Source organism: Lachancea lanzarotensis, scaffold LALA0S14 (assembly GCF_000938715.1).
Source record: "Lachancea lanzarotensis genome assembly LALA0, scaffold LALA0S14, whole genome shotgun sequence".
Taxonomy (NCBI): domain Eukaryota; kingdom Fungi; phylum Ascomycota; class Saccharomycetes; order Saccharomycetales; family Saccharomycetaceae; genus Lachancea; species Lachancea lanzarotensis.
The window spans coordinates 45,888-66,679 of record NW_019212892.1 but is presented as its reverse complement, the minus strand read 5'-3'; the positions used below and the strand labels follow the sequence as shown (position 1 = coordinate 66,679).

Below are 20,792 nucleotides of genomic sequence, written 5' to 3'. Positions count from 1 at the left end.
TTTTTTAACACAACTGCGGGACCCTCAAAAAACGGCCTAATTTGGCCCAGAGTTTTCACACTAAGGGTCCCCCACACGAACAGTTGACGACCATGACGACGAGATAGGTATAACTTTTATAGAGTAACGAAAAGAAATTTGGATGGGATGACATGACAGATACAATCGATGCTACACAACATGTGTGAGTTTGATTCTAGAGGCCTCCCACATTATCACTTTGTCCCATATTGACACATTTTGGATATTTTCTAGATTTCCACGATTTTTTTTTCCTTTCTTAAATACACTCCAGGAAAGTGACCATTCAATTTAAAGCGCTTACAACCAGCTAAAAAGTACTAATTTGTCTTCTTACACTGGAACCAAAGGCCTTAACATGTCCTTTCAAAACCAGTTTGCTGTGGCTTCTTGTAAGAATCAACTCATTCCACAACAGTTGACCAATACCGTGTTTTTCGGCCCACTTAATGCCTTATCCCAGGCCAAATTCTTGCAAACTAACAATATCAAGTTTTTTGTCGCCGTTGGGATTCCTACAGCTCGTGTAGCACAATACTGCCAATCGTTGCCTTCCGATCAATGTTTGGTGGTCAACTACGATCCGCTTTTTGATCCGCATGCCGCTGTCAGCACCATAGATCAGGAATTGGTGGCCCGGTACATGCAAATACAATCAGCAAGCCTGAAGCTACTCACTGCTCAAGTAAGTGCGCAAACAGAAGCAAATTACAATTCTGCCAGTGGGTTGACACCGCAACCGGAGTTGGAGCAGTCACTTTACCATAATGCTGCGTGTTACGATTGCAACGTAATCACAGCCGAAAACGCCGAACTTTTCGAAAGATTCAACGATCTTCTCACCATTTTTAGACTTTCAAACGCTGGCAATGTACTCGTTTTTTCGTCCAGTGGAAACGAAAACGATCTGGCCTCATTGCTCATCTCTCATGTTTTGCACACTAATGGTCAAACCACGGTTTTCGAAGCGCTCCAATATGTGCGATCTCTGAGACCCTCCATTGCGCCAAACGGGCTCAGTCTGGAAACTTCTGGTCCCGGTCTGACCCATTTTGCAGAAAAACTGCGGTCAAGGCAGAATTATCAGGATGGTTGTAACGATTCAATAGCAGATTCCAGCTTTTCGTCCCATGCAACGTCTCTGGCCACCAAGAGGCGAAACATGCCGTCATCCGATGAAGAAGATGAAAGTTTCATGGACGATAATGAATCTGCAAATATATCGTTTTCAAGCCTCCAATCGGTGAGAGCCGCTTCGGGAACACCAAAAGCGAGAAAGATCTCAGCTCGACCATCGGGAATGTAATGTGGCAGAGCAAAAGAGAAGTTGATTGATGACTTGTTCGACTGTTCGTGATGATTTTTAATGATGGGCTCACTACTGTGTAATTATTTATACAATTGATATGGTAATGAAATGCAAATTTGGTATGATTCAACTTCCAATTGGAAAGCAGCTGAAATGACGATAAGGTTAATGTCTGTGCGCACTTATTTTTTCAAGATCGTAACGACATCTTCATCTTCCAGAACATGACTCAATCCGACGTATTGCGGCTGATGCTTGACACTACTGCCGTAAACAATGGCGTTTCTGAACTCGTCTACCAACGATTTGTGAATTTGATTACAGAAATCACGAACAGTACATCTGTCGGATCTCAAAACGACAGGATCACTGAAATCGGGCATGACACCCTTGGGTTTGGTGTAAACACGCACCAGATTCAATCTGTCCCACATAATCTGCAACAACTCATCCAAATTCCATTCTCTTCCTGCAGAGATTGGAACTGCGTTAGGAATGCGGTACAACAGTTCCAATTCTTCCAAAGACAGAGAGTCTACCTTGTTGAGGACGTAGATCGCTGGCATATATCTTCTTGTTGGAGCTTCAAGGATGTCGATCAGATCGTCGACGGTGGCATCGCATCTGAAAGCGATTTCTGCACTGTTGATTCTGTACTCGCTCATGACGGCTCTGATTTCATCAGGCCCCAAATGTGTAAGTGGGACGGTGTTGGTAATGGAAATACCACCTTTCTCTTTTTTCTTGATCAAAATGTCGGGTGGCTGCTTGTTAAGACGAATACCTACACCTTCCAGTTCTTTTTCGATCACCTGTTTGTGGTGCAACGGCTTGTTCACATCCAGCACGATGAATAGCAAATTACTGGTTCTAGCCACTGCAATGACTTGTTTACCACGACCTCTACCGTCCTTGGCACCGTCAATGATACCGGGCAAATCCAACATTTGAATTTTGGCTCCCTTGTATCTGATAACACCTGGCACGGTGACCAGAGTGGTAAACTCGTAATCGGCAGCCTCAGATTCTGTACCTGTCAGTTTTGACAATAGAGTGGATTTACCCACAGATGGGAAACCAACAAATCCGACAGACGCAACACCAGTTCTTGCAACGTCGAATCCAACACCTCCACCACCTCCAGCGCCCTGGGTGGCCGAAGTAACAATTTCTCTTCTGAGTTTCGCCAATTTGGCCTTCAACTGACCCAAATGGAACGAAGTTGCCTTGTTTTTCTGCGTTTTGGCCATCTCATCTTCGATGGCCTTGATTTTCTCTACAGTAGTCGACATGGCGTGGAAAAAAAAAAGTTTGATACAGGAAAGTGACTATTGAACGGTTTGAAAGTACTTGTTAAGTGATTACCTGGCTTTATTAGAGACTTTTCAAGCCGATGAGTTCGTAGCTTCTTCTGGATTGAAAGATAATCTTGATGCACATTCATGAACATTGCCAAATCTTTCATGTAAAATTTTAAAGTACTTGAACAAAAAAATTGTGGGTCATGTGAAATGCACGGGACTTTGGCACACGTGAAAAGCAGATGACCAGAAATGTTAACGTTGCGGTTTCGACCATTGAGTTTCCATAAGACTATAAACTCAGATGCATTGCACTGTCAGATCCAACATTGGCAGCACACAAGCTTTGAATCTCGAAAGAACTGAACTTGTCGATTGCGACTTCAAATTACACTCCTCGATGGTTCAGTGCACTCTGAATTTATTCATCACTTTGTACTCGCTTGGCACCTGTCGTGGTGCCAACGTCACGAAGAAACAAAGAGTTCGTTCAAATGCCTTGTCTGCTCTTGTAGGAATTAGAACGCATCGTAGCGGACTAGAATTTTTAGTCGCTATCCTCTAGTGCGATGTACCGTTTTTGTCTGTTATAAACTTTGTTGCGAATTCGAATCCATGGCGTGTTAAGCAAAAGGGCAAATCTCAAACCGAAGCTGCCTTCAGCTTGTCAGGATAGTTCGGTTTCCAAAATCAACAACAAGGCACAAATCTTTAGTAGCTTGCGGTACCACCAAGAGTGAGTAGCTTAGCTTCTTCATATTATGCCAGCCCATAAAGCTGGCGTTCTGTCACCCTAAGGCAATCTTAGAATTTCTTCAAGGTAAGCATATTTGCGTTTGCTGTTAGTGGAACACTCGATATCTCACAAGGAATTAAGGACACCTTTCTTCGCCACTCTAACGTCATTGCTCCATTTTTCACCATATTTCAAATGAATACAGACCGACGTTGCCTCGTCATTCAATTCACTATGCACAATTTGCCGAAATGCTTTCAAAATTGGAGCTTTCGTAGCAGGTTTCCTACATTTCGGAGGTGTGCAGTGCGATGACCATGCCATGACGCACTCACCATCGTACATGAACCAGCTAACGAAATTTCTAGAGGTGTGTTCTTGAAGGCTTTTCATCAGACTCACAGCCGCAGATACTCTGTCCCCAAAGACATGTGCGTACCTCGAAGCGAAGAAGACAGTTAAAGAAATCATTCTTCCCACTGATATATGGTACAATGCGAAAAAAGCCGATACCTCAAATCCTGTAAAGTCTACGTTGGATGTCCAACGATCCCCACTAGGTACACTCTTCGCTAGCCATGCAATATAATCAGCCTGACCGGCCGGTGATCTCAACGTCCAATGAGGAAAGTTTTTGCGGCTTTCTTTCAATGTCAAAAGAGGGTATAAAGAAATATTGCGTGCAATTGTTGTTGTGAGCTCGAGGCCCCTCGATTGTTCTTGCCAATTTTTCTTGCCATAGTGTTTGAATGCACTGTCTAGAGCAGGTGTTATGCTACCATCTGCTCCCACTACAACTGGCACCGGAGAATTACCGCCCATGGCTTTAGCTGTAATGACCGTGTCTGCCGAAGCATGAGCGAAAACCAAATGGCAAACCAACCAAACGAGAAAGTTTAATTTGCAATGCATCGTTGGCTTGATTTGAAGTTTTTGGAGAAGATGTAAAGCCAAAAAGTAACCGCTACAGCTAGCAACTTGAAATGTTTGACAATTGCATTTGTAGACCAAGAACAATCACAAGAGCATCATCTGATGACAACCGCTGGATTAAGTTTGAACCCGGACGACGACTCCACGTGAGGTGGTAAGTTTGCAAATGCAGTTCACCGCTTTAGTAAAGACTATGGGCCCGGGAAAATGACTGTCGAGATTGAAGTTTGGAGTTGAAGGCGTCTCGGAAATTTCGATGAAAAAGGTGGTAGTGGGAGGACCAAATCTCTTGATTGAGGAAATGTGATGAAAATGCGACAAAGGTCGATACCGCTAAAGAGGGCAGCTGCCAGATACAAACTTTGGAGTCTTCACCTGGAGTGACAGCGTCTGTATCACGTGACTCGAGTCCAGCGTCGGAATCATTAAGAAAGCTGTATGCAAAGTACGTTATCGATATTTAAGCCCACTCAAGACGTTAAGCATACGGAAAGTATCCACCGTTTACCCAGTTTTACAAGTTCAAATTGTGTATTCCAGATTTTCCATGGAATGATAATATGTGTCTCGCTCTAACAGTTATTTCACAATCTACGAAAAGGAGAAGCACATTTCGGAAAGCGTAACGTCCGATACAAGTTTCATTGAAAGCTTCTTCGATGTGAGAACATTACCCAAATGTCAGTGTTTTGTCAGTCTTTCCACTTAGGCACGTGACACTCACTTTCTTAACTTGTCAACTACACAATAGATATTGCTACCCAGTGCTTCAAATCCCCTCCCGCTATGGTCTTCCCTCTCTCATGATCCTTCATTAGCGTTGCTACGCTGCTAATCGTCTTAAATCTCATCCAAACCAACATCCCAACACCACACTCCGAGGAGCACGTGATGATTTTTTATGTTCAAATGCTCTTGTACGACTAGCTTTCTTAAAAATTTTTTGGAAAAATTAAAAGATCGTCGTTACTACTATTGATTCAAAAAGTTACTCTTCAAACCATCAAAGAAATCTGCTTTAAACTCCAAACCTAAAGCGTTTCGAGTTTAGTTTAGCTTGAATAACCTGCTTCGAATAAAACAGGTTTCAAATTACACTTAATAGCTCGTTTCATCCGCCAAAAACCCACTAAAAATGGGGAAGAAATCCAAGAAATCTCAGCAAGGTAACTGGGACGATGATCTGGGAGAAGACGCCACTCCTGTGCCAGTATCTAATGAATTGACTGCTGAAAACTCGGTGGAGGCTACTCCCGAGCTGGAATCTACAGCAGAAGCCGCTTCTACAGCCGATGCAGAAGAAACAGAACAAGATTTCATGTCTGCATTGAAAAGTTCCAAGAGTAAAGCAGCTACTAGAGAGAAAGACCAGGATTCCAAAAAACCAGTGATAAAATCCAAGAAAGAGAAGGAAAAGGAGAAGAAGGAGCTGGAAAAGCAACTGAAGAAGGAGCAGGCTGCCAAGAAGAAGGCCCAACAACAAGCTCAAAAGGAGAAAAACAAGGAACTCAACAGACAGCAAGCAGAATCCGCTGCCGATGCCAAGAAGGCCAAACAGAATAAGAACGGCGATAACGAAAATTCGTCTTCGTCGTCATCTGGTGCCACTGCTGGATCCACAGGCCCCAAAAAAGGTGGCAAAAAGGTACCTGCAGGTCTAGCGGTTCTTAGACGTCAATTGGAATTGAAAAAACAGCTAGAAGAACAGGAACGTTTGGAACGAGAGGAAGAAGAAAGGATCGAAAAGGAGGAACAAGAGCGTCAGGAACAGCTCAAACTGGCCGATGAAGAATCTAAGCGCGAAAAGCGCGAAAAGGAAAAAGCTAAACGTGAAAAATTGAAAGCCGAGGGTAAACTTTTGACCAGAAAACAGAAAGAAGAGAAAAAACTGCTGGAGAAAAGACGTGCAGCGCTTCTGGCTGCAGGAAACATCAAGGTTGCTGGTTTGGACAAGTCTGATGAACCTTCAGATGCCAAGCCCAAAAAAGTGGTATACGGGAAAAAGAAGAAGAAGACACAACAGGAAAAAGACGCCGAATTAGCAGCTGCTGAGGCTCAAAAGACTGCTGAAGCGGCTCAAAATGCCGAAGGTGACGAGGAAGAGGCTTTAATCGACGACTGGGAGAATCTGCTTGATGAAGACGCTGATGAAGGCGAGGAAGAGGCTGAAGAAACGGAAACTCCAGAACCCGAAAACGAAACACAAGAAACCGCTGTAGAGGCAGCACCAGTGGCAGCAGCTAAGACTGAGCCGGTCATTGAAGAAATCCCACGTCCATCTCCATCAGCTCCACCTGCAGGCCAACAAGATCTACGTTCGCCTATCTGCTGTATTCTGGGTCACGTCGATACTGGTAAGACGAAACTGCTCGACAAAATCAGACAGACTAACGTTCAAGGTGGCGAAGCTGGTGGTATCACGCAGCAAATCGGTGCCACCTACTTCCCTATCGATGCTGTCAAGACCAAGACGAAGGCTATGGCTCAGTTTGAAAAACAGATTTTCGACGTCCCTGGTCTGCTAGTCATCGATACACCAGGTCACGAATCTTTCACAAATTTGCGTTCTAGAGGTTCTTCCTTGTGTAATATTGCCATTTTGGTTATCGACATTATGCACGGTCTTGAACAACAAACGATTGAATCTATCAGATTGTTGAGAGACAGAAAGGCTCCATTCGTCGTGGCTCTCAACAAGATCGATAGATTGTATGACTGGCAAGCCACCCCCAACGATGCCTTTAGAAGCACTTTCCAAAAACAAACCAGAGGTGTCAAGCAGGAATTTGCCACCAGATTGGAAGCTATTAAGGTTGCTCTCGCCGAACAGGGTCTAAATTCTGAACTTTACTTCCAAAACAAGAACATCTCGAAGTACGTGTCAATTGTTCCTACTTCTGCCGTTACTGGTGAAGGTATTCCGGATTTGCTATGGTTATTGCTAGAGCTGACTCAAAAGAGAATGTCCAAGCAGCTGATGTACTTATCTCACGTTGCTGCCACGGTCTTGGAAGTCAAGGTTGTCGAAGGTTTTGGTACTACAATCGATGTCATCTTATCAAACGGTTACCTGAGAGAAGGTGATCGAATTGTGCTGTGCGGGCTGAATGGTCCAATCGTAACTAACATCAGGGCTTTGCTAACTCCCCAACCACTGCGAGAACTTCGTTTGAAGTCTGAGTACGTACATCACAAGGAGGTCAAGGCTGCTCTCGGTGTCAAAATCGCTGCTAACGATCTGGAAAAAGCTGTCTCTGGTTCCAGATTGTTGGTTGTTGGACCCGATGACGATGAGGAAGATATGATGGATGATGTCATGGATGACCTAACTGGTCTTCTCGATTCCGTCGACACTTCTGGTCGTGGTGTGGTGGTACAAGCGTCCACCTTGGGTTCCCTAGAAGCATTGCTAGACTTTTTGAAGGACATGAAGATTCCAGTTATGTCCATTGGCTTGGGTCCCGTTTACAAGAGAGATGTGATGAAAGCTTGTGCCATGTTGGAAAAGGCCAAGGAATTTGCTGTCATGTTATGTTTCGACGTGAAGATCGACAAGGAAGCTGAGCATTATGCCGAGGAGCAAGGTGTCAAGATTTTCAATGCCGATATCATTTACCATTTATTCGATGCCTTCACTGCATACCAGGAGAAACTCATGGAGCAGCGCCGTAAGGACTTTTTGCATGACGCAATTTTCCCTTGTGTTCTAAATACCTTGCAGATCATCAACAAGCGTGGTCCAATGATTATCGGTGTGGATGTCATCGAAGGTGCAGTACGCGTTGGAACGCCAATATGTGCTGTCAGAAACGATCCTGTTACCAAAGAGAAGCAAATTTTACTGTTAGGTAGGGTCGTGTCGCTTGAAATTAATCACCAAGCTCATAATGAAGTCAAGAAGGGACAAACGGCTGCTGGTGTCGCCATGCGTTTGGAGGACCCATCTGGTCAACAGCCAATTTGGGGCCGTCATGTCGATGAGAAGGACACTCTTTACTCTTTGATTACCAGAAGGTCCTTGGACACTTTGAAAGATCCCGCTTTCAGAGACCAGGTGGCTAAATCGGACTGGCTGTTATTGCGTAAAATGAAAACTGTTTTTGGCATTGAGTAAGCCACCCTGTCTAGCTAACTCAAGCTCGGATGTCAAGATTCTTGTATTTTAGTATTTTCAGCATTTATAAACATTGATCATGTTTCCATATGGACTTCATTTTGCACCGGCAAGCCCATCGGCACCTTAGTGAGGTTATAAGGCTACGTAGCTCTATTCATTTTGGCTGGAAGAGTAGGCACGATGCTTTTGCAGAGCCACAAATCTTCACAATGACGTTGGTTTGGTATGGTTTCTATTATACAGTAAATTTATAATATTTTATGCTTATGTTTCGTTGATTTAATGCGACGCGGGAACCTTAGTTAAAACGTCGAAAGACCCCGTTCCTCCGTTGTTGAGTTTACCGAGAACAATCCTTGCAGACGGACTCTCCAATTGCTCAGTTTCGCTGTCCAAAACAGCCTTGGTTAAGAACTGGCATGTAGTCTCGTAAGACATTTTCATCAAAGAAGACGTTGACGTCTCCATACCTTGTCTATTGAAGGCAAGGTATGTACCTTGTCTGGTCATCATGTCCGCAATTAGGTCCAAGTGACGGAATGAGACCGATATGGCGTATCTAGAAAACACATTGTTTATTTCGTTAACAATGGTGTTTCTAGCGGCTTCCACACCATACGTTTTCAAAACAGATGCAACGTCATTTGAAGTGATAGCGTTAACATCGATGAAGGCGTCCATGTCCCACATTTCTTGGAAGTTGACACCCTCAGTCACTAGCACGCGCTTTCCATTATCTGGTTCGACGTGAACACAACGATCGATGCTTTTCACCTCTCTTATGACAGACTTACGGCAAATATCTTCGACGATATTAACCATCAGAAGCTTTTCAGTGTCTGCGGCTAAATCGATGTTGAATTTACACCAGCTCCCTTCTTCGTCATCAAAGTTATATTTGGTGACAAATCTATGGGAAGATATGATAGCCGATTGTCTGTCGCGCTGAGATTTCGTTAGACCATTCTTTACCTTTTCGAGCACGGCAGTGGTCTCCCCATCACCCTCAGTCTCCGAGTCCGACGAGTCGGAGTCCATTTCAGACTCGAGCTCCTCGTCTGAAGATTTTTCGGCTTCTCTCATAGTCTCAACCTCGTCATCATCAGGGTCATCGTAAGAGACGGCTTGTTTTGTCTTCTGGCGAGACTCTAGCTCGTCGTTGTCTTCATCAGAAATCTTTCCACCCTCTCCAGAAGATATGGCGGTGTGAGATCTGGGTAAGGCCACACCAATTTCCGAAGGCGCAGTCCTCTTCTGTTTTTTGATTTCCTTCACAATAGCAACTTCGAGAGCTTTCAAGAATCTCTCTGCGACAACACTTTGCAGTTCTTCCTTTGAAACGTCATGCTCCTCACCATATTCGTCGCTGCCGTAGAACTTCATGTTGATAAAGTAAGAACGTGAGCCCGTAGAGCCCTCGGAACTGCCAGTAGATTCGGTAACCTCGACCTTATCAACGACTTCCGATAGCATAACTTTGGTAATGGATTTACAAAAGGTGTCGGCTTGAGGATCTGTGACATCATCCAAAATTGGCAACGTCATTTGAGGAGTCTTAATTGCAGCCGAAGCCGTCATAACAATTTCCCTCATACGTGGAATACCTAATGTCACATTAGCAGCACCATGACCAGCAAAGTGAAATGTGTTCAATGTCATCTGAGTGGAGGGTTCACCAACGGATTGCGAAGCAATGATACCGACGGCTTCACCTGGGTTGATCAAAGAACGCATGTACTTGAGTTGCATGAGAGCGCGGAATTTCTTCTCACCGACACTGTCACCACCTTGGAAAAGACCTTCGTTAGAATCAATGAAGCCTTCCAATTTATCCTGAAAGTTTTCCGATACAGACCCCAAATATTTCGATGGATTGTATTTGGAAACAACAGGATCGTATTTGATCTTTTGAGAGTAGTGAGAAACCTTTGCGTTTTTCTTCCTGTGTTTGAGAGCTTTCTTGGAATATTTCAAAGCACTCTCCACATCCAAGTGTTCGATGAGGGCAGAAGGATTGTACTTTTTCAACAAGGCATCATAGTTATCAGCACAGAACTTAAACTGGTTCATATAGGATTCCTGAGTTACGTCCACAGCATCCCCACCATACAAAAACTGAATTAGAGTTCCATCAGCATCTCTTACAGAGTTGTCATACGAGATGTGGACACCTTCCAACTGCTTGGTCAAACAACGCTGCAGATAACCTGATCTAGAAGTCTTCACTGCTGTGTCAATCAAACCTTCACGACCAGCCATACAATGGAAGTAGTATTCCTGTGGTCTGATACCTGAGTAAAAACGACCCTTAATGTATCCTCCTGCCATGGCTTCAGTTTCGAAAGGCTTGAAAGAAGGTAAGGTCTTACCGGAAACCATGACGGGAACTCTTCTACCCTCCAAAGCTTGTTGTCCTAGCAGACACATGATTTGGGACACATTGACATTAGAACCCTTGGCACCAGATAAGGCCATCGCTTGCATTGAGTTCAAGGGAAACTTTTTCATAGTACCATCAGGAATACACTTGGAGACAACCTGCGAAGTGACAGTATTCACCTTAGAGGATGTGACCGCATCTAGAATGCCCAACTTATTGTCATCTCTCAAAATCTCCTCTAAACGTTTCAAAAGTTCTGGGTCGCTAGCACTAACATCGTTATCTAAGTTAGTAACTTCAGATGCAGCTGCACGTCCGATATCGTGGGATGTCTTGAGAATATCCTTCCTCCACTTGTTACCTTCGTCCGTCAAGCGAAGGTCATCCATACCACATGTGAAGGCGGTCGAAGTGATGTAATTGGTGAAAAGCCTGCCAAGCACAGAGAGAACCTTTGCTGAAACGTCTGGACCATACACTTCGTGCAAGGCATGCACAATACCATATTTGGAAGCACCGTATTGAGATTTATCCAAAATACCACACAAAAGTTGACCGTCTTTGAACAGGACGTCATTTTCAAGAGAGCCCTTGCCCCAATAATCGTTCTTAATTTTATTGCTGGACTTCAGGTTTATACCTGGCATGTCGGCTGGGGTCACATTGAGAAGTACCGTCGTTATGATCTGCTTACCCGTCCAAAGAGGCATAGGCTTCATAACGGCAGGAGGCACCGTAACTAATTTGTTTCTAGTTGCATGGCCGTCTTCAGGTCTAATACAACCGTAGATGTACTGCTGATATTCCTCTCTGGTGAAAAAACTATCCTTGCTTGTTAACCACACACCAGCAGAGATATGATCTTGAATCAAACCTCTGACGGGCGACCCCGAGGTTGGAGTCAAATACTGAGAGTCCGTGTTAGCTAGGTTGAAAGCCTCAGCTCTTGCATTCTCGTTTTGAGGGAAATGCATATTCATCTCGTCACCGTCAAAGTCAGCATTGTAAGCACCAGTGTTAGCATAATGTAAACGTAGAGTTTTTTCACCAGGCAAGACTCTAACCTTATGACCCATCATAGATGCCTTGTGCAAGGTAGGTTGACGGTTCATGATGACGATATCTCTGTTTTTAATGTGACGATAGACCTTCTTGTTCAAAGAATGAGTGGAGCTGTGCGAGGAGGGTGTCAAAAGCTGATTGGCAAGAGCCTTGCGTTGCTCTGTAGTCATCCCAATCAATGAAACCAAAGAGCCATCTTCATTTTGAATCTGGGTAGCACCAGGCCATTTGTCAGGACCATTTATTACAGCTTGTCTTAGCTCTGCGATGTTGTAGGCTGTGACGGGCTCAGGGTAAGTCAGTTTGGTGGCAAAGACTGGTGGCACACCGATCTCATTGGTCTCGATATTGGGATCAGGTGAAATGACAGATCTTGCAGCGTAGTTGACACGCTTACCCATCATGTGTTTTCTGAACAAACCCTCTTTCTTCTCTAAAGCTTGTTTGACACCTGGAATGGGGACTTTCCCACCTTGATTTCCTTGAGCCTTGGTAGAGTCGATAAAAGCATTCACATCGTTCTGAATGGTGACGAAAGCATTCATGAGCCTGTTGAAAATCACCCTCTTGTCATCAACTGACACTTTGTCCTTTTGTAGCTTCAGCATTTCTTCGTTCAAATCTCTTATCAGCAATGATGTGGTCAAAATCTTGGACAGAAGCTGGTTTTGAGTGTTTTCATGAATTTCCTCACCCATTTTGGAGGGCAACCGGAAACGAGTAGGTGGGACAATCACAACTTCAAGGAAAAACATGTCAGCTTTAACCAACTTTTTCGAAAGGTTGGGCCTTGAATGAAAGACGTATTGGAGTGCTTCTTGTTCCTTTTTGAAGACGCTTTGCAAAATGCTGCGAACATCGGTGGACAAAATGTAAGTTGAGCCGGTCTTGGGCCTTGCGGTGGAGTCTCTGCCATACCCAAAGTCTTCGCTAACATCCATGTCGTCATCGCCCAGACCACCCTTATTTTGGTCGGCAGCAAGCTTGCGCCGCTGTTGTTGCTTCTTAATTGTGTCAGCGCGGATTAGACCTTTGACCTTATTGTTCGTCTGCTGTTTTTCTGTCAAAGCAGTTTCGAAAATTTTGGTGAAACCGTCTTTTCTGAATTTGGGCGAGAACATTCCACAGTTATCACACTTGGGTCTTGATAGAAGTCGCTTGTGAAAATCATGGATGAGTTTTTTCCTCTCGTCATTGACAGTTGCAGTGAAAGTACCCTTTTGAGTAGTACGACCATCAGAAATCGCGGATGCTATGCAAAGATCGGTGAACTCCCTACGCTTAGCCTTCAATTCTCTTAGTAACCTGGCATCTAGAGGTTTGGAAGGTTTTTCGTCATCGCCCTCTTCGGCCTCTTCTGCTTCGTCAACAGCATTTTCAAGCGTGCCCACGCGAATCTCATCGAGCAAATAGCACTCGTCGATGAGGCCATACTGCAAAAGTTTGAGCTTGCAAGCATAACGATGCACTTCCGAAGATTTCAGCCTGAACGAATGGCAGTACAAGCAGGTACTTCTGAGGTAGATGTACAGTTGACTGAAGAATAGCGGATTGTAGCAAGGGACGGGCAATTCGATATGACCTTGGTGACCGGGACAGAATTTTTCATCCAGACCACAAGTGGCACATAGATTACGCAAAAAAGCACCCAACGACAGATCGTACAACCCTCCAGAAATAGGATGACCCAAGTTGTCCAGAACCGTTGGATTTGTAATTTGCATCGCAGAAACGTTCCGAATGTCCTGTGTGGACATCACACCAAAATCGACCGATGTGATCTCGGAGCCAACAGGTTTCGAGATATCCATGTCGTGTTATGGCGGTGACAGTAGTGGTAATGCGAAATGAGACTAAAAACTATGAAAAATCAACGAAAAAAAGCGCCAGAAAAAGCTGCTTAACCCTTCAAGCGCCTCCAATGTTAACTGATAGCAGTAACAAGCAGTGTTGGAGCTATAACAGTTGATTTCTCAAGCGTTTTGAATGGAAAACGTTGTCAAAGTATTGGATCGATGAGATGAGATGCGATGAGATGAGTTTAACTACGCTATGAAAAAATTTTATGCCTTAAAGTTGAAATTCGTCTTGGGTGATTGATGTATTTATGATCACGTGGTATATAATTTCCATCGACTTGACAAAAATGGCTTTTCAGATACTGCCAAGCTACGATTTTAGGGTGCTGGTCCTGTTGTTAGTAGCCCTGGTGTTTCCAGTTCGGTTTGTCTCAGACGCCAATTTTGGGGCTCTACATTAAAGTCAGGAATGGTCTGTCACTTTGTCAGGTTAAGTCAGAAATTCGTTTTCATGTTCTGAATCTCAATCAATTTTGAGTGTTTGCACGCCACTGAGCTTTCCGAACAAAATGCTCAAAATGCTGATAATCGCCCGACTACGCAAGCCAGCGCCAAGAAATGGGATTTACATAAAAGTGACACTCATCACGTGATATGCGTTCTTGAAACGTCTGAAGTTTCCGATCGATATCTAAACCATTCCACTACTTACCATTACATTTCGTATTATATTTGAAAGCCTCGACGCTCTATCTTGTTTTCCAGGAGTCTCATTGCTCTCGATCGCAGGCCCATATCACCATCGACGAGGTCTCTCGGCAGCAGCAACTTTAAATTAAATGCTACTGGACTATATAAAGGGAAGCGCAGACCCTCGACAGCATGTAGATCCCCAGTTTCAATCAAGCAGGGTCTTCATATCCAACCAAATACTTTTAAAATGCCTGACAAAAACGCAGAATCTCACGACAAAGGCAACCTCGTTGGCTCCATTGCCGGATCGGTCTTGGGAGCAGACGCCGGTAACAAACTGCATCTTGGAACTGTCGGTGGTATTGCCAGCAGCGTTTTGGGATCGGGTCAAGGTTCAAAGGCGGAAAACAAAATCAAAGAGAAGATTGACAATCATTGAAGGATATACGGAATATGTAGATTTTATGATTATGTCGAAATTAATGGTATTGAGTTTAACTGACACTTGAGCTTGGATATAGACAGAAGTTTGGAGTGATGGGAGGTGAAATGACGGGGAGTGGGACATGCCGCTGAAAACGGACATTCAGACGAAATTGGATCAAAGTTGTGGTTTCCACGCTCTGATGTGATCATAGAACACTACTCTGTATATATTATCTTATATGTAGTTATCATCGTAGACAGGAGGGAAACTCTGGTCACGTGCTCGAGACCGATTTAAATGTGTGTGTGTTAAGAACTGTTGAGAGATGACCCCTCTCAGCATTTTTATTTCCCCTTCGAGTTTCCTTAACCCGCGAGTGATCCTCTTTTACGTGCCAGGAGCGCTCAAATTTTGGTGATCCTTACCTTTTCTCCAACATACACAACCAGCTCTATAGTTCCTTCAAGACAGAATCAGTCAGAAGATGCTTTTCAAACCCTAGCTGTAACGTACAAACCCGATGTTTCCAATGAGAAGGCCCGCTGGTCCTTGAGTTTACGGTAGGAAACTCGGAAGACGACTAATTTAACAAATATCAAGAAAACGACACGAAAAAACAGAATGATAGAAAATTTTCTGAAAATTAAATGTTAAGCTCATCGCATCGCATCGCTTTGGTACCATAGCTGAAAGATGCATTCTAGCCTTCAACCAGGAGGACGCCATGTCAAGCGCGAAAAGGTCTTCAGAACAGCAGAGAAATGTGGCATTTGTAAAGAGGCATAAGAAAGCGCTCAAAAATCCTTTAGATGAAACCACCGGTACATCGAAATGCATCGTCCGTGTGCCCGTATCGATGTATGTTTCGCTGGCGCCTACATATATGGGAGAGCCCAACAAAGGCATTAAGAAACAGCATTTGAACCCAATGATAATGAAGTACAGCAGTGATGTGGGTGGTGTTGTGCTGGGGTACCAGAATCTTGAAATTAAAGATGCGAGTCCAGATGATGAGTTGTCCGAACATAAACTAATCAAAGTGAGTGCTGACACACCTTTTGGATTTGCATGGTGCAGCGTAGATCTGTACGTATGGCAACCTCAAGTGGGCAATGTAATTGAGGGTTGGGTTTTCATACAATCTCCATCCCATATCGGTCTTCTGATCCACGATGCCTTCAATGCAAGCATAAAAAAGACTACAATTCCACCGGAATGGACTTTTATACACAATGAGGACATCAATGGATCCGAAGAAGGTGGAAATGACGGTGATGCGGAACAACCAAGATCGCTTGGCCACTGGGTGGATGAAAACGGGCAACAGCTGGATGGCAAGCTAAAATTCACGGTGAGAAACGTTTACACGACAGGGAAAGTGATATCGCTCGAAGGCTCGTTGCTTCAAGACGAAGTGCCGGGCCAACAAAACCGTTCTCAAGCTGAAAACTTGCCCGTTGTGTCCAATAAAAAAATCATTTTTGATGATGAAGTCTCGACGGAAAACAAGGCGAGCCACAAGGATCTTGAGCTTTCCAAGAGAGTAAAAGAAGACAATGGAGAGGAGATCGTGTACGAGAGCAACTCTAGCAGCAGCAGTGGCGACTCGAGCGATAGCGAGTAATCATTTTTGTCAAGTGATTGTACAAATACATGTATAGTGGTAATAAGCACATTTGCATTAGGTGATAGAGAGATGAGCTAAAGAAGTCAAACTGACGAGAGACTGAAAAGAAAAACAAGGAAAACAAGAAGTTTGACGAACTAAGAGGGAATATCAGGCTTTTAAAAATACAGTCTGACATGATTATATCTATAGTCCATTCGGGACCACGCACCGTTAGTTAAACCTTAAACGTTCTTTGACTAGCATAGATTTTAGTATCACGTGACGTATGAAAGGTTTGCTTACCTAACACCGTCACTAATAACGACATTCTTAAATTAATATCGAAATGCTCTATATGCATCACATCCTGAACTAATGCAAACAACACGACTAGTTTGATCGCAGCTTTCTCATCCACATCCTTTCGTTTCCACCGTTTCTCAGCTCCTTAGAGACCATGACGGCGCCCACGATGCGCACGACGCTTCTACTCACGGAACATCTGGGCTACCCGCCTATTTCTTTGGTAGACGACATTATAAACGCGGTTAATGAGTTGATGTATAAATGCACACAGGCGATGGAAAAATACTTGTTAGAACGCAATTTTGTGGGTGGCCACGACTACACGGAGGAGATTCGCGTGGGGATTGCGAAAGTGGAGACTTTATGGGAGCATTCCGTGGACAGAAGCTTTGACAAACTGGAATTGTACATATTACGGAACGTGCTACAAATTCCACAATCATTGATAGAAAACGGGTCGTTTCGTCTCCGACATCACGACTCGCTGGTGCTGCAAAGCACCTCAGAATCTGCAGAAGAAAACGAAATGGTGGCTAGCGTGGAGAACAAACTTCAAGAATTGCGCTCCAAACTACAACAACACAAACAGCTCAGGGACGAATTGCACCGCTCCCAGAGACTATTGTGGCAAATACAAAAATACAAACGGCTAGTTATGGCAATGTTTGCCGACGAGAACGTTGCAACAAACGAGGAACAACGTGCAATCTGGCGTTCGTTGACCCCGATTAACGAAAGTCTCCGGTTCGTGGTGTCGCAGGTTCGCGGGCTGGTCCTCGAATCTAATGACAAGTGCTCTTCCCATCATATTCACAGTCTTGTGGCCGCACCTGAAAAAGAAGACTCTCCGTTGTTACATTCAAGAACCCAATATCTTGCTCAAAACACGCGTTTGGAGCTTCAGGAGCTTTTGGCAAACGAGGAGTCTCAACCAAATCCTAAAAACCACTATTCGGACCACGATTCTACGCTACTAACTTCGCATCTACCAGATGACGAACTACCAGTCAATTCGCCCGACTTGTCCGCGTTACAACGCGCTACCGAACCCAGATGACATTTACCACCCATACACCCAAAGATCACATGACTAAAAAGTAGCCGGAACATGTGACCTTGATCACATGACCTATGACTATCTGTATTTTACTTGTGTGCTGTTTGTTTGTTGGCCATAACGAATTAGAACTACCACGAGAAACTTGATCAAGAGCTCATCGCTCGAAAAGGATCCAGAAGTAGAGGTAAACTCGAGGATCGGTGGATTTTTGTGTGACTCAACCTGACTCAGCCAACAACGTCTTTTCAAATGGAAAACAATGGGAGAACTAAGGTTCCAGAGGGCCATTCGGTAGTGAAAAGACTACAAAGCGAATTGGTGCAACTTATGATGTCACCTTCTCCTGGGGTGAGCGCTTTCCCTGAAAGCGAAGAGGATTTGACCAAATGGAGTGGTATTGTTACGGGGCCCGAGGGAACACCATATGAGGATTTAAAGTTCAAGATCGCTTTAGAGTTTGCACAGACGTACCCATACACGGCGCCAAAAGTTCGGTTTGTGAGTCCTATGTGGCATCCAAACGTAGATATGAGCGGAAACATCTGTTTGGACATTTTGAAAGATCAATGGTCTGCAGTGTACAACGTTCAGACAATCCTGCTATCACTGCAATCGTTGTTGGAAGAACCCAACAATAGCTCTCCTCTAAACGCAGTGGCCGCAGATCTGTGGGATAATGACATGCAAGAATACAAGAAGAAACTGTTGGCGCGCTACGAGGAAATTGAGGACTGAAAAAAAAATATGAATGGGCTGGCCCGCAACACTACAACAACAGATTTTATCAAAAGAATAGTATTAGATTCTTCTTTGCTTCAAAAGCTGGAAAAAAGAAGTTGAAACATACATATACATGTATAAAAAATGTAATAAAAAGTTCTTGAAATGAATCAAGTTATTAAAACTTTCCAGATTACGGTGAAACCTAGCTTCTCCCAACTGGATCACCGTTGTTTGTCCCTGTACCATAAAAAATTGCCCGAGATATTACCAAAAATCATTACCAAAAAATAAAATGCCAGTGTTCCATATACCCTGAACCGAAAGCTAACTTCGCTGGTTCATAGAAACTTTTCGAATTTGTCATCTTGCAACCATCCAATTTTCTCATAGGCTGCAAAAAGTCTGGACGCTTTATTCACGTCAATCCTACATGCCTTTTGAGCATCAGTTCTTCTGAACGGTAACCCTTGCTTCAAACGATGCATTTTTTCTAAGAAAAGTCTGCGCTTGGAGTCCAGGTATAAGTCGCATGGCAGCCTTAGTATTTGAGCCAATTGCAACTCTGCTGGATGTAGATGGTCCTTAAGAAGATCGTCAGAAAGATCCATGGATGAACCCTTCCATTCAACTTTCAGACACTTGTTGTTGTTAGGTAGCAACGATATTGGCGGACTGTAGTCTGGTAAACGCTCCCAACTCATGTTTGGGGCAGATACTGCTGCAGCAGAAGCTAATGGCGAAGATACCTGTGCGGTTTTGCGATGTCTGTTTGTAGGTGTTGAGGGTCTTGAAATGACTGGTGTGGAATCACGAGAAAGCTCTAAATTTCCAGGGCGACGTAGGGCTGAACCCGATTGAGAGGCCATGTTGCCAGTGACACGCCGCGTGCGGTACGATCTCTCGAAATCGGAGTTTCCGGAATTGTGAGAAGCTGCTCCAGCGGGGGAAAATGTGTAATTGCGGGTTCTGCGAGCTGTTTTGTAATTAGAGGATCCTGGATACCGTTTGTGGGACCTTGACAGATCTATGCACCGGTACTGGGCCAGGAACCCAAGCGTTGCTGCACGGTATCGTCTGGGTGATACCTGGGCGTCACTGATCGGGCTCACGAGTAGCGAATCGTAGTCTTCTTCGTGAGCCAGGGTCTTGGAGTCGTTTTCAAACGAGTCGTTGATATCCTGAGCCACCAATTTGGGCGACAATGGTGGAGATGGGATGAGCTGGTTTTCCACGATGGCAGGCTCCAACAAAGCCGCATCAATCGACCCGGGTCCGGGTCTGCTGGCCGCATTGGTGGCACTAACCACCTGTTGGTGTAGGGCTGCTAAAAGACGGCCGGAAGCGGCCGTCTTGGGGTGCACCCGGGACCCAACCAATTGAGCATGTTCTGGCTGAGGCGAATTGATCTCCATGATGCCAGTATGAAGTATAGTCAAATTCTATGCAGCGGGAAAGAAACACTTCCAAAGTACCGCTTTCGAATAGATCTTGTTGTGTCTGTTTCTCGAGTGCGAAACCTATTGGTAAGCTGTCAAAAAACACACTTGAAAAGATGGTACGCTAGACTTCACTAATTGTACGTATATATACTCAGGCTTTCAGAGCTTTAAGAGCTTGCAATGCTTTTCTATTGCTGAGTAAGAAGAACGAAGTTATTCTTGTAACGGCTTCATCTCATCTCATCTCATCTCATCTCATCGCTTTTGCATTTTTATATATTGCCGGTAGAGATACTGTGATGAGTGATATTTCGTATCCTGGGACTCCCGATTGTTGCTCGTGGCTAGCGACCAAAAGAAGTGGGAGGAGTTGCTTTTTTCCGGGGAAATGAGCCAAAAGAACAGACCTACCAAAAAAAAAGAAACATCGGGGCGGAGGCAATTGGAAGGGGCGGGCCGGGTAACAGATGGAAGGGTCGCAAAGACGGTAAAGAAGGAAAAAAGAAACGGGGCGGGATGACTGGGTGGACGAATGTCCGGATGTACAGGTGTGTGGGTGTTTAAGCATAATGTCTGGGTGGCTGGGTGACTGGATGTACAGGTGTGTGGGTGGTGAAAATAAATGTCTGGGTGGCCGGATGTCAGGATTCTCAGGTGTCTGGGTGGGTGGATGTCAGGATCTCGTGGATGTCTGGGTCTCTTAACTAAATGTCTGGGTGGTTGCAATCTCAATGACATTTCCGTCGTGACATCATGAAATAAGGGCTCGAATCCTCTGTGCTTAAAACATTACGAGTAAGACTTGTGCTTGAAGACCCAGACACCCAGTCTTTCACTTGAAATGCTAATATAACAACTAACTCATCGGATACAATTC

The 20,792-nt window shown here is 44.4% G+C and overlaps 11 protein-coding genes across 11 annotated transcripts; 6 read left to right on the top strand and 5 right to left on the bottom strand.

Annotated features, from left to right (window-relative positions):
- Nucleotides 1-379: 379 nt before the first annotated feature.
- LALA0_S14e00716g (LALA0S14e00716g1_1) lies at nt 380-1,327 on the top strand (the record flags this gene model as incomplete). The annotated part of the gene is made up of 1 exon (XM_022771576.1): nt 380-1,327. The coding sequence occupies one exon, from the start codon at nt 380-382 to the stop codon at nt 1,325-1,327; it is 948 nt and encodes a 315-aa protein (XP_022631051.1).
- A 185-nt stretch (nt 1,328-1,512) lies between these two features.
- Nucleotides 1,513-2,622, bottom strand: RBG1 (LALA0S14e00694g1_1; the record flags this gene model as incomplete). The annotated part of the gene is made up of 1 exon (XM_022771565.1): nt 1,513-2,622. One exon carries the CDS (start codon nt 2,620-2,622, stop codon nt 1,513-1,515), a length of 1,110 nt encoding a protein of 369 aa, XP_022631050.1.
- Nucleotides 2,623-3,493: 871 nt separating this feature from the next.
- LALA0_S14e00672g (LALA0S14e00672g1_1) lies at nt 3,494-4,279 on the bottom strand (the record flags this gene model as incomplete). Its single annotated transcript, XM_022771554.1, has 1 exon — nt 3,494-4,279. The coding sequence occupies one exon, from the start codon at nt 4,277-4,279 to the stop codon at nt 3,494-3,496; it is 786 nt and encodes a 261-aa protein (XP_022631049.1).
- Nucleotides 4,280-5,435: 1,156 nt separating this feature from the next.
- On the top strand, nt 5,436-8,414 carry FUN12 (LALA0S14e00650g1_1; the record flags this gene model as incomplete). Its single annotated transcript, XM_022771543.1, has 1 exon — nt 5,436-8,414. One exon carries the CDS (start codon nt 5,436-5,438, stop codon nt 8,412-8,414), a length of 2,979 nt encoding a protein of 992 aa, XP_022631048.1.
- Nucleotides 8,415-8,696: 282 nt separating this feature from the next.
- RPA190 (LALA0S14e00628g1_1) lies at nt 8,697-13,670 on the bottom strand (the record flags this gene model as incomplete). Its single annotated transcript, XM_022771532.1, has 1 exon — nt 8,697-13,670. One exon carries the CDS (start codon nt 13,668-13,670, stop codon nt 8,697-8,699), a length of 4,974 nt encoding a protein of 1,657 aa, XP_022631047.1.
- A 928-nt stretch (nt 13,671-14,598) lies between these two features.
- LALA0_S14e00606g (LALA0S14e00606g1_1) lies at nt 14,599-14,790 on the top strand (the record flags this gene model as incomplete). Its single annotated transcript, XM_022771521.1, has 1 exon — nt 14,599-14,790. The coding sequence occupies one exon, from the start codon at nt 14,599-14,601 to the stop codon at nt 14,788-14,790; it is 192 nt and encodes a 63-aa protein (XP_022631046.1).
- Nucleotides 14,791-15,502: 712 nt separating this feature from the next.
- On the top strand, nt 15,503-16,402 carry RPA43 (LALA0S14e00584g1_1; the record flags this gene model as incomplete). Its single annotated transcript, XM_022771510.1, has 1 exon — nt 15,503-16,402. One exon carries the CDS (start codon nt 15,503-15,505, stop codon nt 16,400-16,402), a length of 900 nt encoding a protein of 299 aa, XP_022631045.1.
- A 442-nt stretch (nt 16,403-16,844) lies between these two features.
- On the top strand, nt 16,845-17,750 carry MTW1 (LALA0S14e00562g1_1; the record flags this gene model as incomplete). Its single annotated transcript, XM_022771499.1, has 1 exon — nt 16,845-17,750. The coding sequence occupies one exon, from the start codon at nt 16,845-16,847 to the stop codon at nt 17,748-17,750; it is 906 nt and encodes a 301-aa protein (XP_022631044.1).
- A 252-nt stretch (nt 17,751-18,002) lies between these two features.
- Nucleotides 18,003-18,488, top strand: UBC11 (LALA0S14e00540g1_1; the record flags this gene model as incomplete). The annotated part of the gene is made up of 1 exon (XM_022771487.1): nt 18,003-18,488. The coding sequence occupies one exon, from the start codon at nt 18,003-18,005 to the stop codon at nt 18,486-18,488; it is 486 nt and encodes a 161-aa protein (XP_022631043.1).
- A 326-nt stretch (nt 18,489-18,814) lies between these two features.
- Nucleotides 18,815-19,888, bottom strand: LALA0_S14e00518g (LALA0S14e00518g1_1; the record flags this gene model as incomplete). Its single annotated transcript, XM_022771476.1, has 1 exon — nt 18,815-19,888. One exon carries the CDS (start codon nt 19,886-19,888, stop codon nt 18,815-18,817), a length of 1,074 nt encoding a protein of 357 aa, XP_022631042.1.
- Nucleotides 19,889-20,170: 282 nt separating this feature from the next.
- LALA0_S14e00496g (LALA0S14e00496g1_1) lies at nt 20,171-20,653 on the bottom strand (the record flags this gene model as incomplete). The annotated part of the gene is made up of 1 exon (XM_022771465.1): nt 20,171-20,653. One exon carries the CDS (start codon nt 20,651-20,653, stop codon nt 20,171-20,173), a length of 483 nt encoding a protein of 160 aa, XP_022631041.1.
- Nucleotides 20,654-20,792: the final 139 nt, after the last annotated feature.